The sequence below is a fragment of the Pinus tabuliformis genome, chromosome 8 (genome assembly GCF_031772625.1).
Source record: "Pinus tabuliformis cultivar Carrire ecotype Pingquan chromosome 8, CPIR1, whole genome shotgun sequence".
In the NCBI taxonomy this organism is placed as follows: domain Eukaryota; kingdom Viridiplantae; phylum Streptophyta; class Pinopsida; order Pinales; family Pinaceae; genus Pinus; species Pinus tabuliformis.
The window spans coordinates 9,498,075-9,517,198 of record NC_142294.1 but is presented as its reverse complement, the minus strand read 5'-3'; the positions used below and the strand labels follow the sequence as shown (position 1 = coordinate 9,517,198).

Genomic DNA, 19,124 nt, shown 5'->3' with positions numbered 1-19,124 from the left:
TTGGAGCCAACTTCCAATTGGATTTGGTAAATGATGGTGTTGGAGCGTTCTTTCAATTAGAGTTGATAAATTTGGAAATTGGAGCTTCCTATTGATGTAAACTTTAAAGACCAATATTAAGAAGCATCTGGTGGTTATTCTCCAAAAGGGTTTCCACCTAAAAATCTTATGTCCACTATCTTGGATGTTGTGCATTATTGAATGGTGTTGTTATCTGTTCATGTGATGTGATGCTAACTTATGTTTTAATCTAATGCTAATGATAATCAATGCTCTGTGAAGTTAAAATTAACTAATTGAAGAGAAATATTGATTCACCCCCTCTTAGCATTTCCAACATGACATGTGAATGGCAATCCCCTTGGTGAATCTTTGGAATAGTTGATCCAAGTAACCTTGATACCTCACGAAAATAATAGCTAGGTTTTGAGCTAGGGCATCAAAATTCCCTTACTCCTTACCCAAGATTTAGCAAAGTCGTTAAAATTGGCAGCTAGGGCCAAATTCCACTTTGGTTAGCTCATCTGATGGAGATGATTATTGCATTGAATTCCTCTTTTCGTGAGGACCAAAATCGACCTAAAGATCATCAAATTTGGATAAGGAAAAATATGTTTTTGAAATTAAACCCTCACATGTGTAATTTATTAAGGTCAACTTGGGGATAATTCTTTTATGTGAAACCCCTATCTAACTCCCATAAAAGGGAATGTCCTCCAACACAATTGGAGCATCTCACACACATCTTCTTCTCTCTAAAATAGCCGCAGAAGGAAAGTGTCTCTAGCAAAGGAGCAAAGGCTTGTTTATTGTCATGGCAAGGCTATCTGGTGGGCCGAGTCCATTAGGCAAGAGGTTGAGCCTCTTAGGAGGAAGTCTGGGTTTACTTGTGAACTGTTATGGGCCTATTTCTCTTTTATTGCAAGTTTGAGTTCCTTCTGAGGTTGATCGCAAGCATAATGAGTATTTGGGTGTGAGACTATGGTGTGGAAACTCTCTCCTAGGTGAGCTGCGTTTCCATGATAACTGTCTCAGGCACATCATAGGTATTGTCTTCTCAGATAGGTTGAAGACCTATTTTGATGAAGGCAAATTGGTATGAAGGCATGCTTAAGGACTAGAATAAGCCCAGTCTTGTAAACAGATAGAGGGTTGACTATCTTGGAGAATAACCGCAGTTGTGGAAGGAAGTTTGAGCAAATTTGTAAGGGCTGAAGCATTGTGCCACATGCCCTAACCAAATCACCTAGCAACATCATCGTTCTTCAACCTTCGTGATCATAAGATATGAGGTATTTTTGTAACCATGAATGTCAGTTGGATGGTTGACCTGATTATAGCAAGTCATAGATAGATTGAAAGCAACCCTTACCTGTCCAAGCTTCTTCTGCGTATGACATCAAATTAAGAGGATACATCTCCTTAGCTCCAGAGTTGCATCTAAGATTAAAAGTTGTGATTGTGGATCTCCTCATTGGCAATTCAATCTTGACTTAGTATTATTGTACTCTCTATGTTGAACATTTGATATTAATAATAAGAAGATTTGATCAAGGGTTTTCCCCGTCTTGGGGTTTTTCCCTGGTTTAAGCCAATTCCTTAGTTCTCTTGCTTTGGCTTGTATTCTGCATATGTTATTTATGTTCTTTCTTCAGTTACTGTCAATGTGATAATGGTTTTTGTGATTGCTAATGATAGTAATGGTAATTGAAGACTGGGCCACTATGGAACATTGAAGTAATGGACCTAAGCAAAGAATATGCTAAGCAAAATTAACAAAATCTTTCACCTCCATTGACTCCATAATCCCAAGGACTAGGAACTTGCCTTGTCATTTTGGTGATGATTCATAAATTCATCCCCAAACTCATTTCGCTCTCCTATTTCTGATTTCAGCCCTCTTAAGGTCAAGCCACTAGCTAGGGCTAGGGTGCAAGTCAACCTATAGGTGGAATATTGGTGTGTGGAAGGATTCAACATTGAGGGGAGACTTAATTACCTCAAATCAATTCCCTTTAGTGGCCAATCCATCCACTCTATGGCTAAATTCTCTTGTCGTCGGTACACTTTGACCTAGGAACCCTAGTTACCCCTAGGCTTCAACTCGGGGGGTTATTGAAGGTTTCTTGTTCCATTTGATTACTGATATTTATTGTTGGAAACATTATCTTGGCCTCTTGATTCTATGCTAGTCCATTTGGCTTGCTATCTCTTAATCCCTAGATCAATTGTGCCCTAATAATGCCTTATTACTTATTAGAGGATGTGAGTTTCCTTCCTTCGCTTGATTGAGCTTTGTACTTGAGAAGAGCCATCCTCTATAAGCCTCTCTTCTCACCTAGATCCTTGAACATAACATATCTCTCATAGGTGATTTATCTAAAGGGGAGCCTCTCATTGGTGAAAGTCCATGATGAGCAAGAGGTAGTGACAGTGGTGATAGCGGGCCACATTCCATTGTTGTCCTTTAGTCTAGTTTTTGCCTTTTAAGTTACCCTCTACAAGATCTGCTAGATTTTGAGGCAACAGGCCCCTTCATGGTAATTGATGACTCAAATTCACAGCCTCTTTCTCCCTCCCCTCAATTGGGTCAAGCCTGTAGTTCTAGGCTCCTTAATAATCTCTTTTTGTACTTGTCATAGCTTTGTTTTTTATATTTTTTTAATGTACTTTTGTACTTCTTTCAAATATATACTGGGATATTCCTCTATTTCTGATAGAGTAGTAGGAGCTGCTTTTACACTACCACCATTTATTTACATTGGATATCCTTTTTGAATCCCATTGACATACTTAGTGAGGCCATTCATTGGACATTAATTAAATCTCATTCTATTTATCTACCTGCTTTTGCTTCCTTGGAGTTGTTTCATTAGTCGATATATACTCATTTATTTTTATTGTTGTAGTTCTCTCGGAAATACTTTAGTCCTCCCACTGTTCAATTATCTTTGTGCCTTCCGCAATCACATCGGCCAACTTTGTCGACTAGTTAACATTAATATTTAAATTAAATCAAATTAAATTCAATTAAAATATTGAATCCTTGAAACGTCTCTTAAATGCATGTAGTGACAAAATGATGAGAAAAGTTAAAAGCTTAGGGTGTAAAAGACCATGTAAGGCTAAATGAAAGCAATCTACCTCTTCCTCTTTTTACTTTTGAAGTCTCTCCAACATTCATATGTCCTTCTGAATGGCCAGATGCATCTCCAGGGCTAAAGTGATCAATCCCAAAACAGATCTCCCCACCCTTATCCTGATTTGACTTTGTAGGACCACCCTCTGACCTGCCCGCCCCTTTGTCACCTTCTGAGTTTTCGCACTCATATCCATAAACATGTGTTCCCAAACATTCCGATTCGTCCTGGAACAAAGTGCAGTGTGCACAGCAGGCATGAAGGTAATCATAAAATAAGAATAACTTTCCATCACATTTTTCAGAAACATATATATATGCACCCCAGAACCTCGTATAAAAAGGGTTTCCAACAATCCGTAACTAAAAGACGCAAAAAATGCACATAAGCTCAGAAGTAAGAGAACCAGTAAAACCAGAAAGGCCTTGAATCTCAACAACATAATATAATTCTGGTTTAGTAACTACCTGATCTGCCGGAATCTCGTGGCTGGAATTGCTAGATGTTTGAGCACTATGCCTTTTTTCCTTTTCTACAATTTCATGTTTCTTACGGTTAACCTCGAATAACTCCCAATTAGATTTATCATGCAGAGCTGTCAAACATACTATGCACAGTTTTCAGTTACATTTACGACAGTACCCGTTTTGTTTGCCAAATATTCTTCCAGTGTATATCAGTCAATTCATAAAGAATACGATGAATTACCTTTGCCAGCATCAAGAGTGTCAGTTTGTTGCCTTGTATCTCTAAGTTGACCTGGGGATGTTCCTGACTCAAAATCGAATGTTTTCTCATTCTCTGCAAGGTTATTAGACAGACAAGTTATAGTCTAAATTATGATGAAACAATAAGCATTTATACTGCATCAACATTCATGCTATCTTAGTGAGCCAGTATCTACGCCCATGTTACATACAATGTTTTCAGCTGGATTAACAACAACACATATCCAGCATTTCCGCTACCTCCCGCAAACACATATTTTGGAATAGGGAATAAATAGATAGATAGACATCATCAAAATTAGTCAACGGTAGCTAATTGGTAAAAGTAAGGTGCTCATCAGCCTCAACCGGGGTTCAACAACATTATGTAAAGCATTTTCACCAAAACAACATGATGTAAAAGCCTCTGGACAGACTTTGGGCTTTCTTTGTAATATTAACCTTCAGGCCGAAATAACATGACTTTGATCCTGGGGTTTCCATCTACCGAAGGTTTTCTCACACACACACACACATATATATATATATATATATTAAACAAAAATTAAGCCAACGGATAACATGAAGTGTTCACTTGCAAGAATATAACAGCATAATGTCAGGACAGTCGAGCCACAGTGCTATCGCTTATGCCAAGTTAAGAACAAGCAGAGCTATTATTGGGCAAGCTTTTACACAACATAAGTTTGCATCAGCACTCAAGAATCAAACGTCTTGGCCAATAATAGCCAGTAATTAACGATTCCTAAATTTAACTGGGTTCCCCTCATAACGAATGAATTAATCGTATTTGCAAAATTTCAAGATTTGTGCATTCCACTCTGTCAAATGCGTTAATACACTAAATAAGCATAACATCAGAAATAAAAATACAAAGGCTAAACATCTTTCATTGACAAGAGGCAGTCCAATGGAACTTGCAAAAGCAAAGGTTTAACAACACGCCAGGACATCCATAATGTGTGATGAAAAGATGTTCGAAAATATAAGTGAGGAACGTGCCAGAACTTGAATGTCTAATCACACGTTTGACACACTTTTATTTTTAATGTTCATGTCACTGAAATATTTGATTCTATTAAAATGTCAAATGATTAGTTTCCAAATGCCTGTGGTTTATGGTTTGCTGTCGAGATATTTTCGCTATCCTCATGTATTAGAATCAGGTCATCCTTCTGAATGAGTTAAAGTGACGGGGTGCCCTATCTTTGTGGAGTACCCTTAAATTCTTAACGTTCAGTGCAAACCGTTTCTATACTATGAGTTGTCAAAAAGCATTTCCATCCTAGAGTGCTTTGTAATACAACTCCTGGGAAAAAAGAATTGTGTTAATTTCTGTATGTGTTTCTCCCATCATCAAAGACCTTTTGTGTTAACAACCTCGTTACTATCATTTTGTTACGTTTATGTTAGAATTGGTTTGCTCCCTTCTTTTAATTACGCCATGAACGCTTCCAAATTAGCTTATGTAGCATAGGACTAAAGTAATTAGATAAGATAAGATAAATAATTTTATTAATGGTAAAGAAATGATGGCATTAGGTTTTCACAATATTTTTTACTAATTTTATCAATATATAAAATAACAATATTATTTTTTTAATCTCCTCTTAAATATAATTATATTGGAAAAAACATAATACTGTTGTAATTATATTGGAAAAACCATAATACTATATTTTTCTCTATATTTCCCCTATTCTTACTTTCATATATAATATTATGTTTTTCTCAATTTTATAGGAGTATAAGAGGGAGAGAAAAATTGGAAAAAACATAATATTATAAGATTATGTTTTTCTCAATAAAATTTCATATGAGGCTGAGGTGGCAGCAAATATTGAGAAAAACCTAATATTATAATATTAATATTGGGGAAACATCAGAAAAAAATATAAGATGGGTTTCATATAAGGGCAAGAGTGGGTGAAAATATTGAGAAAAACATAATATTATATATTAGGGCAGGGTGGGGGCGAATATATGTAAAAACATAATATTATTATATTATGATTTTCTCAATATAGTTTCATATGAGGGTGAGATGAGGGAATTGGGGAATATTAGGAAAACATAATATTATAATATCAAGTTTTTACTAATATGGTTCATGTGGGGGGTTGGGGGAATATTGGAAATTGATGGGAAATATCCCTGAAAACATAATATTATAATATTGTGTTTCTAAATGTAGTTTATGAGAGTTGGTGTGGGGGAATATTGGGAAAAACGTTGTATAATATTACGTTTTTCCCAATATTTCCCCTTACCCCCACTTCTCAATATAGTTTAACATTTTTCTAAATATTTCCCCCCACTCTTTCCCAATATAGTTTATAGTTTATGAGGTCAAGAGTGGGATGAAATATAGGGAAAAACATAATATTAGCTTATGAGGGGGAGGCTGTGGCAAGATATTGGTAAAAACATAATGTTAGTTTATGGGGTGGGGGTGGGATGAAATATTGGGAAAAGCATAATATTGGTTTATGAAGGCAGAGTTGGGGCGAATTATTGGAAAAAACCCCACCACATAAACTAATATTATGTTTTTCCCAATATTTCCCTCACTCCCCCCCCCCCAAAAAAAAACTATATTGGGAAGGGGTGGGAAAAATAATGGGAAAAACTATATTGGAAAGCGTTTTCCCAATATTTCTCCTTTCCCCACCCTCATAAATTATATTACGTGTTACCCAATATTTCCTCACTCTTGTCCTCTGTTGTAGCGGCTACAACCACCCTCCAAAATTTTGGCTCGCATGCAAATTTTGAAGCCTACCTTAGATCCTGTAATCGATCATCTTTGGTCACTTATTAGTAAGCTGATGATTTCAAGCTCCCCTCCTTGATCCTAAGAGTTGTCCGCATTCTCATCTTTATACAACATGTGTCATTTTCAGGCATAGGGGTTGTTGTTTGTCATGCAAAGGGAATGTTGTTTTGCTTCAAGGGAAAGCATGTGCGCATGAGTGGTTGTCATCACATAAACATGTTTCACACTCACTTCATGCACTCTTGTCACGAAGGTTGTTGCATCAAGCAAAGTATGTATTATGTATTATGGATGGTCTACATTGTGTCACTAAGTGTCCGTGTGCGATCACAGTCAAGTCCTATCAATGTTTACATATGTTTCACTGATCTCACACTTATCCATTTTACCGAGCAACCCAGCCTCATCCAACTTCTCTGAACTGTGAGCTTTGCTTCTGCAACCATCAAGCTTCCTCCCTTGCCTATTGAAACCCCGCAGTGCGCAGAGACACCAACCTCCACCTACTAAAACCCCACAGTGCGCAGAGACAACAACCTCCCTTGCCTGTTGAAACCTCACATCCCATAGAGACACCAACAACCACTGCTCTCCAAAAATGCACAGAGCAGTCAAGCAATGAGCACTGCTCTCCAAAAATGCGCAATGTTGTCCAAGCACTGCTCTCCAAAAATGCGCACGTAGAAATTGCACAGACGAGCCTCCCAAGGTTTCATTCTGGGAGCAGTCATTGTCCACTGAAATTGTGCAGATCTACCTCTTAGTGACTATAGGAAAGGTGACATGCTGAAATCGTTTCCAAGGAGTTGAGGAGAAGAACCAAGGAACCAACTAATGGAAAAAATCAAGAACGCATGCAAACTCCATCGGATGCATCATCATCTTGACGGTAAGAATGGTAAATAAACAACACCTTTCAAAGTACACCTCTTAGTTGAGTTTGCAGGACTGCTTATCATTGTCATATCATCATGTCCTCGATAACATGCATGTGTGCAAACAATATAAGTCATTTTATGTGTTTCTTCTACATGTCTTGCTTCCTTTTCACTTGTTTGACCAACTGTCGTCTTCGGCATGTTAATTGTTATGTCATGCTTGCGACCTTGTTCTAGCGATGTTCAAGGTTGTGCTTGAGTTGTGCTCGCTATGTAAACATCTATCACACTCACACACGATGTTGTAAGCATCGTCGCGCAAATGTCGTCACGGTCGTCCAAATGTCTATCTCAAGTGTCGTGCTTGTTGCTCGCACATGTCGGTCAGTCACACTAAGTGTATGTTGTCTTGATGGTTCGAGGTGTCTTGTCGTCAAGTCATGTTGAGTGCGTATTCGCAATGTAATGCATATAAGAAGCCACGCGTTCACACACTTAGTCATTTTCCGAAACTCTGTCGATTCGACCACCCTCCAACACCCAGACCCTCGTTGAACTGCATTGCGCAGTCTCAGCTCTCAGTGATCATGCACCACTGCCCAAAATTGCACAGAGCTTGAGGTTGCCTCCCAAACAGTCTGCACTGTGCAATCCTGGAATCAACCCGATTGACTGTCACCCTGAACAATGCAGAAATTCCTCAACAAGCCATCTCAATCTGTTCTACCCGCAAGCAAATCCACCAAGCCTCCAGTTGATCAACCAGAGAGTTTGACCAGGCAGTGACCCCGGGCCTCATTCCCCCAAAAAATTGCACAGAAGCTACCAACCATGCTCTCTTCCGCTGACTCAAGAAATTGTGCAGACATGCTGGACAGACACTAGCTGCCTGTCACTACACCACCCTAAAAAATTGCGCAGTTTTCTCAGCCAGTCACCCTGTCAGCCAGCCTGTTGCTCCTCATGAAAACTGCGCAATTTTCATGAGCAGTTTCCCAGCTACCCAGCATCCCGCTTAGCCCAGAAACTTCGCAGGGATGTCTTGCAGGCCAGCCTCCCAGCTCTGCGCAGTTTTTTGCTAGCAACCGGCTGCTAGCCTCCCCGGAGAAATTGTGTAGTATTAAGTGCCAGACTCCCTTTGCTGCCTGCATTGTCTCCCTAGAAAAATTATGCAGATCTACCCTCCACCCAAGCCAGACCCTACAGACAGTCACTGCCGATCCGGATTGCCCATCTCAGTTTCCCAGTGACCTCTACACAATTTTCATGGATAGTACCCAGAGCCTGCATCTCAGCTTCAAATGTGCTCTACGCAGTTTTAGAGCCTTGTCCTCTCTCTTGATCCCCAGCATTCGAAAGCAAAAAACAATGCATCATGGTAGACTAGGAGATTTTTGGATTTGATGTTGTCTCGTCATGAGTGATTGCAGATACAGGTACATGGATGCGACATGGCGCGACCAGGATGAACATGGAGCGCATGCTAGGAGACTTGTTCGCGAACGGACGAACACATAGAGCATGCCAAGTACAAGCAAAGGAGAGACATGCACGTGCAACATCAAGCGAACAACAAGACCATCGAAGACTCCGCACACCTTTCCATACGAAGGTGAAGCTATAATACACCAGGAGCACACTCATCACTCAGCAGTGCTACAGCTCGACATCGACACCACTAGCAGCATGAACATATCAGCTTTGTCGTGTCGAGTCATGTCACGAGTCATCTCGACCACATCACTATTGTGGGCCATACTGTTGTAATCAATGTAATGTAACGTGGAAGTCCAAGAAACCCACATGTAAAGTTGATGAGTCATGTAAATCCAACAGTCATGGGGGAAGTCGAACAGTCACAAGGGTTAGTTTCACCCTTGGCTATATATACCCCTCATTTGTAGATGCAAAAGACTTTTCACCTTGGCTCCTCCCACATAGCCTTGAGAGTCAATGATCTTTTCTTTGAGGAGCGAACAATGGCTCTAATGCCCCACTATCGGGGTTAGTGATGTAATTGTGTACGGATGTGTCTTGGAAGTTTCGCTTAATTCAAAAGCATGTTAACAGGGCAGCACGTTTTCACACGTGTTGTATTCATTTGTAAGACTATTCTTTGGACGCTTGTAATGCATGTTGCTTGTATTAAGACAGTTGAACTATTTTGGTTGTTTTAGTACATATACTATTGGAAATGTGTTGTATCCATTGTTAACGTTGTCTCTCTCCCGTTTGGGCTATCCCGCTGGACACTCGACAGATTCATTCTTGTAAACTTGTTATAACACCCGATGCACTCATGTGGACTATTCTGATTGGTGTTGTACGTGTTATCTGTTCACCTTATGTTTGTGACTGTTGCATCCGTGTGGACTAATCCGTCGGACGTTGTGCATGTCCTATTGTGTTGTGTGTCTCTAGCAGAGTTGGGACTATTCCCTTTCAACCTGAGACTCACTTCCACCCTCTCCCTCTACAGTGAAGAACTTTGACACAAGCGGCACTAAGCACTCACCAGGCACGCGAACCTCGTTGTTCGAAGACAAAGTAAACCACTCTCATGTGCTGACAAGTTGTTCGAAGACAAAGTAAACCACTCTCATGTGCTAACAAGCAAGAGCTAAGGAAAATCTTTAAAATAATGACAATCGGGCCATTGTACGGGATGGGAATCCTACACCAAACGATGTGAAGTCTAGTTGGGACTTCATACAGGGGAGATCCCCTGAATGTTGGCGGGTCTAGCACCATCAACATTTCTGGCACTAGAAGGAGGGCCAGATGACAAGTTGAGTCCTCACAATCTGTTTTGAATCTTCGCATACTTATCATGACTAAACACAGAATTTCTCTTCCGAAGTGTATGTCTTATGGAAACGACTTTGAAATCTCGGAAGAGCTTTGGAATAACTTGTCACGTAAAACATACGATGATGGAGGCCAAGTAGCCTTGGTTAGACACACGATTGGCGTTGTAGGCTTCTGTGAAAGGAATGAAATCTTTGAAGACTACATGACTTGCGCGTTGTTCGCATACATGTTTCGAGGGCACCCACTGCATTGGTATGCCACGCTGCCCGAAAAATCTATTCACTATTTCCATCATCTAATCACAGAGATAGACCGTGCTTTCAATCATTTTGACCGTAAAGCGCTCAATAAAGAAATTTAGAAATTATGGAAAGCACCTGATGAATCCATTGAACAATTTTACATGCACTTTTGTAATCTTGCATATCAATTTCCTAAAGAAGAAATTGATTGGGAATTCCTCGATGGGAGATTTGAGTATCTTCTTTACATATCTAAACCCGCAACTCTTAGAATCATTCGAACCCCTCCCAGCATACTTCAGTGATGGAGCTGCGCAATCACAAGCGGACACAATTGCTATCACAAGTGACTGTCTGCCTTCCCTTCATCAAACAGCTCCACCCCCGCAAAGTGATGTGGGAGAACATGCACACACATCTGTTGAACTGTCACATCCTCCTACCCCACCTACTCTTCATATCTGCGCAAATTTGGCTTGCAAGCCTGCTGGTTTTCATGTGGACTTATTACCTCAAGCTCTGTTCCCGTGTTTTGTTAATCTTCCAGACTGTATTGTCTTGTGTTCTTCCGTTCCAGACTCCACACTTGTTGTGAACAAGGATCAAGTTGTTGACGGAGTTGGTGTTGTGCAGCCAACCTGCGCTATCATTCATGATGAGTGTGTGTGGGAATCTAAAGAATAACCCGCGGTGAAGGATGATTCCCTTCCATCCATGCCTGATTCGCTATATCCTTATATCCCTTGTGATTCTGCCACTGTTGATTTCCCTTATGAAAACTCATTTCTAGATGTTTCTACTTTTGATCGTTCAAAGGACATATCAGATGTCAGTATGTCATTACATTGAAGAGAGCACACATCTTCCTCTGAAAATTCGTCCCATCTATCATCTATCATTTCTGAAAACACAGAGGGTAAACATCCTTCCTTCTCATCTACCCCTCTGCACAATTCATCAAATCATGAGGATGCCGACGAACATCCCAAATTTTCTGATCATGGTTGACGTGATCTATGTACTTCTTCATTTGATCACGATGTTGATTCAATCGTTGTTATTCTGTCTACGATGATCTACCTATTGATGGAGTGGAAACCCTGCAAGTTGTCGAGGCACTTCAGCTTGAGCTGATGGTTATGTCAGTCCCTCGCTGTCCTGAGATTATTTCCACTTCCGATCAGAAAATTTTCGAAATACCCAAGGCTCCTCACCACTCTCTGCTTCGCACTGAAGCTCAACCAAACACCCAGATTTTGCTTCCTCCACTCGAATCACATGATCCCATCGCTCAAGCTTTGAAGGAATCTTACACAACAAGCGCGCTTCCAAAGCATAAGTTGTTGGTATTTCTCATGTTCGCTCGTATGTCACAGTCCAAAGAGTGTGTATGTTTACCGTCTGCACACAGTGCGTCGCAACACCATGGTACGTTTGCAAAATGTTTGTTTTGTGCATTCACTCTTTTCTATTCTATGGATGTTTTAGAACTCGGAGCATGTTGGTCTTCGTTGATCTATCTTTCTTGTTTGTTGGTTTACATGCATATCTTTCTTGTTAACCATGCCTTCACCAACATGGGCCAGCTAATGCGTTGATGGCTGCATTGGAAATATCACTTCACGTGAGTAGGCCCATGCACTGTTTAGCGTAGGAGTAGGAGTAGTCTTTGCTTCTTGCTTTGCTTTGCTTTCTAGTTTGCATGTTTGTTTGCTTTCTTACTTGGTTTGGTTTGCTTGTTTTGCTTACTTGTTTTTCTTTCGCTTTACTTCTGCTTTTTGCTTTTTGCTTTCTTCGCTTGCTTGTACCTATAGGTTAGCCTCTCGTGAAACTGTGTTTGGCTCTCGAGACAAGCTGGGCAAATCTAAGAGGACTTGTACAACTATCAACACTTGGTTATCTGTTGTCCTCTCTCTTTATGAAGAGCTTGTTGTCTTTAGTCGATGATGCCTTGATGGAAAATATGTTCTGTTCAGAGTGAGTCTTGGTGAAAACACAACGCTTGCGCTCTAACTAGCACCACCTACTCTAGTCGGTTGTTTTGGGTTAACCCTTGTCAGCTCAGTCAAGTAGAGTAAGGTGAGGGGGAAAACCTTAACAAGTATGTCAGAGGTAGACATAACATACTTCTCTGAGGGAACAAACACTTCTGCTCTCAATAAGTCAGGATCCCTCTTCCGCTTCTATAATAAGTAAGTGCCTATGCACAGTCCTCGAAAAAAAATGAAAAATGAATAACGCGAAAGAAGAGAAAGGTTTCATGTGCAGAGAGGTGATTCAAGCAACTCGTCGAGGTACTAACCAGGCTCGCTAGCAGCGGAGTGATGCTTGTGTTCCTGCGTGACTCTGTCGAGGTATTGTCTAGGCCCACTAGCAGCAGAGCAACAACAGAGATGAAACTTCAACTCTGATAGTTATATTACTTGTGCATCAATATACCCCTCATCCCCAATCGAAATAACTAAGTTGACTTGGCTTGGAATGTGTGCTCATCGATCAAGAGAATGGTAGGGACTACATCTTTCAACCAAACTAGTGTAAAAACCACGATGATTAAAGAATCGAACAATACTTCTAGAAGGGTTAGACTCGCTTTTCACGAAACAAGGTCCATACAAAGAATTGGAGTTCTACCAGTATGTCGCCAAGTGTTGTAGTAGCAACAACCACCCTCCAAAATTTTGGATCACATGCAAATTTCGGAGCCTACCTTGGATCCTGCAATCGATCATCCTTAATCACTTGTTACTAGGTTGATGTTTTCAAGCTCCTCTCCTTGATCCTAAGAGTTGTCCGCGTTCTCATCTTTATACAGCAGATGTCATTTTCGGGCATAGGAGTTGTTGTTTGTCATGCAAAGGGAATGTTGTTTTGCTTCAAGGGAAAGCATGTGCGCATGAGTGGTTGTCATCGCATAGACATGTTTCCCACTCACTTCACGCACTCTTGCCACAAAAGTTGGTGCATCAAGAAAAGTATGTCTTATGTATTTTGGATGGTCTACATTGTGTTACTAAGTGTCTATGTGCGATCACAGTCAAATCCTATCAATGTTTACATATGTTTCACTAATCTCACACTTAGCCATTTTCCCGAGCAACTTAGCCTCATTCATCTTCCCAAAACTGTGCACTTTGCTTCTGCAACCATCAAGCTTCCTCCCTTGCCTGCTGAAACCCAGCAGTGCGTAGAGACACCAACCTCCCTTGCCTACTGAAACCCCGCAGTGTGCAGAGACAGCGACCTCCCTTGCTTGGTGAAACCCCGCAGCCCACAGAGACACCAGTCAGCGCTGCTCTCGAAAAATGCGTAGAGCAGTTAGGCAACGAGTACTGCTCTCTAGAAATGCACAGAGCAGTCCAGTGGCACTGCACTCAGAAATTGCAAAGAGGTGTCCTCCCAAGACTCCCATCCCACAGCAGTGTCATGTGCCTCAAAACTGTGCAATGTTGTCCAAGCTACCCTGTATGTCTTGCATGCAGAAATTGCGTAGACGAGCCTCCCAGGGCCTCATTCTGGCAGTAATCACTGTACGCCGAAATTGTGTAGATCTACCTCTCAGTGACTACCGGAAAAGGTGACATGCTAAAATCACTTCCAAGGAGTTGAGGAGAAGGACCAAGGAACCAAGTAATGGAAAATATCAGGACCGCATGCAAACTTCGTCGGATGCATAATCATCTTGAGGGTAAATATGGTAAATAAAGAACACCTTTCGAAGTACACCTCTTAGATGAGTTTGCAGGACTGCTTGTCATTCTTATATCATCTTGTCCTTAGTAACATGCATGTGCGCAAACACGAAATGTCATTTTGTGTTTTTCTTATACATGTCTTACTTCCTTTTCACTTGTTTGACCAATTGTCCTCTTCGGCATGTTGATTGCTATGTCATGCTTGCGACCTCATTTTCATGATGTTCAAAGTTGTGCTTGAGTTGTGCTCGCTATTTAAACACCTATTGCACTCACACACGATATTGTAAACAACATCGCGCAAGTGTCATCACGGCCATTCGAATGTCTATCTCAAGTGTCATGACTTGTCACTCGCACCCGTCAGACAGTCACACTGAGTGTATGTTGTCTTGATGGTTTGAAGTGTCTTGTCATCAAGTCATGTTGAGTGTGTGTTTGCAAGGTCATGCATGTAAGAGGCCACTTGTTCACACACTTAGTCATTTTGCTGAAACTCTATCGACAAGTTCACCCTACAACAGTTGAACCCTCAATGAGCTGCACTACACAGTCTCAGCTCTCAGTGATCATGCACTGCTGCCCAGAATTGCGCAGAGCTTAAGGCTGCCTCCCAAGCAATCTGCACTACGCAATCCTGGAATCAACTCGACTGACTGTCACCCAGAACAGCGCAGAAGTTGCTCACCAAGCCATCTAAATCTGTGCTGCCCGCAAGCAAATCCACCAAGCCTCCAGCTAGTCAACCAGAGAGTTTGACCGGGTAGTGACCCCGGGCCTCACTCCTCCAAAAAATTGTGCAAAATTTGCCAAGCACGCCCGCTTTCACTGACTGAAGAAATTGCGCAAACAACTGCTGCCTTTCACAACATTGCCCTAAAAAATTGCACAGTTTTCTCAGCCAGTCACCCTATCAGCTGGCCTGTTGCTCCTCCTGAAAACTGCGCAGTTTTCATGAGTAGTCTCCCAGCTACCCACCGTCCCGCTCAGCCCAGAAAATTCGCAGGGATGTCTTCCAGGCCAGCCTCCCAACTCTGCACAGTTTTTTACCAGCAACCTGCTGCCAACCTCCCTGGAGAAATTGCGTAATTTTCACAGCCAATCTCCTCTTGTTGTCTGCACTGTCTCCCTGGAAAAATTGCGCAAATTTGCCCTCCAGCCAAGCCAAACCCCGCAGACAGTCACTGCAGATCTGGATTGCCCATCTCAGTCTCCCAATGACCTCAACGCAATTTTCATGGATAGTGCCTGGAGCCCGCATCCAGGCTTGAAATGTGCTCTGCGCAATTTCAGAGCCTTGTCCTCTCTCCCAGTGACTTGCATCCGAAAGCGAAAAGCAATGCATCATGGTAGACTACGATATTTTTGTATTTGATGTAGTCTCCTCATGAGTAATTGCAGATACAGGTACATGGATTGTTAGTTTTTGCTAGCATCAGAAGTTCTCTAGCCTTGAAAATTGGTGGAGAGGCTAAGGCACATGAGTTCTAAAGAACCTAGGAACCTTGTGGTGAAATTCCACCTAGATTGTATTTTATTAAAATAACTAATATTTTTAATGGAGTTCCTAAGTCTAAACTTAGGGAAATTTAATGGGCATTAATCAAAATATGGGTGAGAAAAATCTAGAAGGCACATCAAGTCATGTTTTAATCTTAGCTGTTGATTAGAGACTTAATCTCGGCCATTGACAACTCAACAGGGAAAGTATAAAATGGAGGCTTGGGGTTCATTTAAAAATACACACACACACACACAGAATTGATCTGGAGTTCAATATATGGGGCTAGGACGCTGAAAAATTCGAACTAAATGATCATTCAGCGGTAGAGGGGCAATGAGAATCCGGGAGGACTTTCCAGAGAATAGTGATAGAGAGGTGGAGAGAGCTTGCAGAGATGCGACGCAGTATCCGTGAAAGGCTAACACTGGATCAGTCTGGGCCCACGCAGTCTTGACGTAGAGCCAGAAGCAATGTTGCAGTTATCACTATCGAGATATTATCAGCGAGGGACAAAATCAGGAAAAATCGTAAAAATCGGGAAAAAATCGTAAAAATCAAAAATATTCATTTTGTTCAATTTTTTTAATATCTAAAGCATCTACAACATAAAATAAATACATTGACACATAAATATGATAAAAGAACTAATATATAAGATGTGTAATATCATTTCTAGTGCTACATCACACATAACAGTGAATCATGTCCTGAATAGTAAGTCCTGACTCCTGAGTCCCAACTCAGCTTCAAAATATCAACAAAAAATATAATAATGTATCTCATATCATGAGTCACAATGTCATATACGATGAAATGAACAAAATAACTAAAGTCTAATAGACTAATACTATTAATTTCGTTTGCCCCTCTTGCGAGAAAATGTAATAGCTTTCCCTTTCCCTCTAGATGTAGATGCTGGTGGAGTTGGCAGTGGACTCTGTTGTGCTCTAGAAGCTAAAGAACTAGGAGCTATAAGAGGTATATCACATCCTCTACTGGTGGCACGGGTAGCCCGGGTAGTTGGTGTCACCTCCTCCTCCTCCTCCTCCCCTTCTACGCCTTCCACTACCTTCTGCTCTAACCAATCATCAGCAGACTCCATGAGAGGCCTCTTGGCCTCAACCCTCCATGCAGCAGTGGTGTCAATGCCATCCAATGAGATGGCCTCCATATCAGGTGTCCTCTCAAGTTGCCTCACCCACAATCAAAGATTGTAGTAGACGTAGACCATATCACTAAGTCACTGGGACTCCAACCTGTATAAAGATCATGAAATAATAATTATAAAAAAAAATATTGTTTAATGAATTCAAAAAAAAATTTGGAAATTTGCAATGTTTTAAGTTTTAAGTTAACCTGTTGCGCTTCTTGTTGTGTGTTTTTTCAAATACACTCCAGTTGCGCTCGCATCCTGAGGAGCTACATGTTTGGCTGAGGATTCAAATGGCAAACTTTTGCAGATGGGGTACCCTGGCACCATACATTCTCCACCATGCATCTACAACAAAATTACAAACAAAATTTTAAATAAACATAAGAAAAAAATGAAATTTGAAAGTTGAAGAAAAGTATGAAGTTATGATCTTGAAGAGGCAATGAAATTTGAAACAAACTAAAAAATACATAGCATTTTAGTCGTCTTATTAGTCACAGCCATCTCAAAGCCAAATGTGCCACCTGCCATCCTGTATGTCTCCATTTCTTTGGAGATTTATGTACGTTCTGCTGGAGATCGCACCATCCTTTGAACACAGGTTAAGAATCCATCCATGATCTCAGCATCAAATACGAACCCACATGGGTAAGAAAATGCGGGGTTCAGGTAGATCCCTGCAGCATGAATGGGACGATGGAGTGTGTTGTTCCATCGTTCATCAATCACTTCTCATAGGAGGAGTTGTTTCTGAAACCCCTCATCTCCCTTATCATCATAGTAGGCCCGAATGGATTCTTTAGCCCTGTCCATGGCCTCATACAAATAGCCCATTGCGGGCTTCTCACCATCAACTAATCGAAGAACCTTTAGCAAAGGTTCAGTAACGGTGCACCTCCTCCACTCTCACCCAGAAGTCTTCCTGGTATGAAATTAATCTGCATATGGCCTTTCCCTCTGGTTTGTGGCTCATTGTCAAAGCATGCCACTCCTCTGATAGAAACATTTTCTTCACATCCAACATATAATTCAAGAGGGATTGAAGAGATATGAAACTGGGGGCAAACCGTATAATGGTGGGGTGCACCAACTCTTTATTTTTGGTGAATTTTCTCATCAACCTAAGCACAGATGTATGATTATATATAAATTTTGTAATGCTTTTTAATGAGTCAACAATATCTTTGACAAAGGAAAATTTTCCTATGTCCTTCAACATCAAATCAGTACAATGTGCAGCACAAGGTGTCCAAAATAAAGTAGGATGCCTCTCCATAAGCATCCTGTCAGTAGCAACATAATCTGCAGCATTGTCCGTTATGACTTGGACAACATGTTTTGCACCCAGCTCCAAAATAAACACATCCAGCAAATCACATAAAGTTTTTGCATCTTTGATATGTGAAGATGCATCAATAGATTTCATAAACATTGTCCCCTTGGGACAACTAACCAAGAAGTTTATAAGGGTTCTCCCCTTTTGGTCGGTCCAACCATCTGACATCACAGTGCATCCTGTTTGTGCCCATGATGCCCTAAACTCCTCCAATCTTTTGGTGCAGTCAACCTTTTCATTTTGAAGAATCTGGCCTCTAAAGTCATCATAAGAAGGGATTTTGTACCCTGGGCCAACAGTTGCAATAGCATCAACAACATGCTGGAAAAATGGATTATTCCTTGCAACACTGAAAGGAATATCACTCCAAAGGAGAAATTTGGCCAACAACTTGTCAGCTTGTTCTTTCTCAGTTTTTTTAAGCATTGAAGTGATAGATGGTTGTGAACCAGGCGTGGTTCTAGGAACAAAAAATGATGAGGCAACTACCGGGTTGGTTGTAGATATTGATGATGAAGTAGAACCAGTACCACTTCCTTCACCTGAGCTTAACACCCTCTTTGCTAGTTGCCTCTTCATTTCTGCTTTGGCCTCTCTGTCGTGCTCTAATTCTTCCAATGATCTCATGGCTCTTCGGATGATTTCCAGATTTGTATTTGTGCAAGGCCCTACATCAAATCCAGGGATTTGTGCAAGGTGATACTTCAATCTATAAAACCCCCCTGACATATGATGCCCACACAACTTGCAACTCAAGTTCATTCTATCAAACCCTCCATTAGGTTCACCAAATTCCCACAGAGAGTCCAATTCCCTGGGCATGTTTGTAACTTGGTTGAGCTCTTGACTCATGAGTTTTAA

General features: G+C 41.0%; 1 protein-coding gene across 6 annotated transcripts in view; it reads right to left on the bottom strand.

Annotated features, from left to right (window-relative positions):
• The window catches only part of LOC149233908 (uncharacterized), a 334,987-nt gene that overhangs the window by 194,450 nt on the left and 121,413 nt on the right, over window positions 1-19,124 (bottom strand). For 4 of the 6 annotated variants that reach the window (XM_089371675.1, XM_089371677.1, XM_089371678.1 and 1 more), the window contains 3 exons: window positions 3,849-3,941; window positions 3,608-3,747; window positions 3,145-3,367 (listed from right to left, as the gene is read on the bottom strand). In XM_089371675.1, coding sequence (XP_089227801.1) covers window positions 3,145-3,367; window positions 3,608-3,747; window positions 3,849-3,941 — 456 coding nt within the window. The remainder of the gene's footprint in view (window positions 1-3,144; window positions 3,368-3,607; window positions 3,748-3,848; window positions 3,942-19,124) is intronic. The other 2 variants (XM_089371676.1, XM_089371679.1) reach the window with 2 other exon arrangements.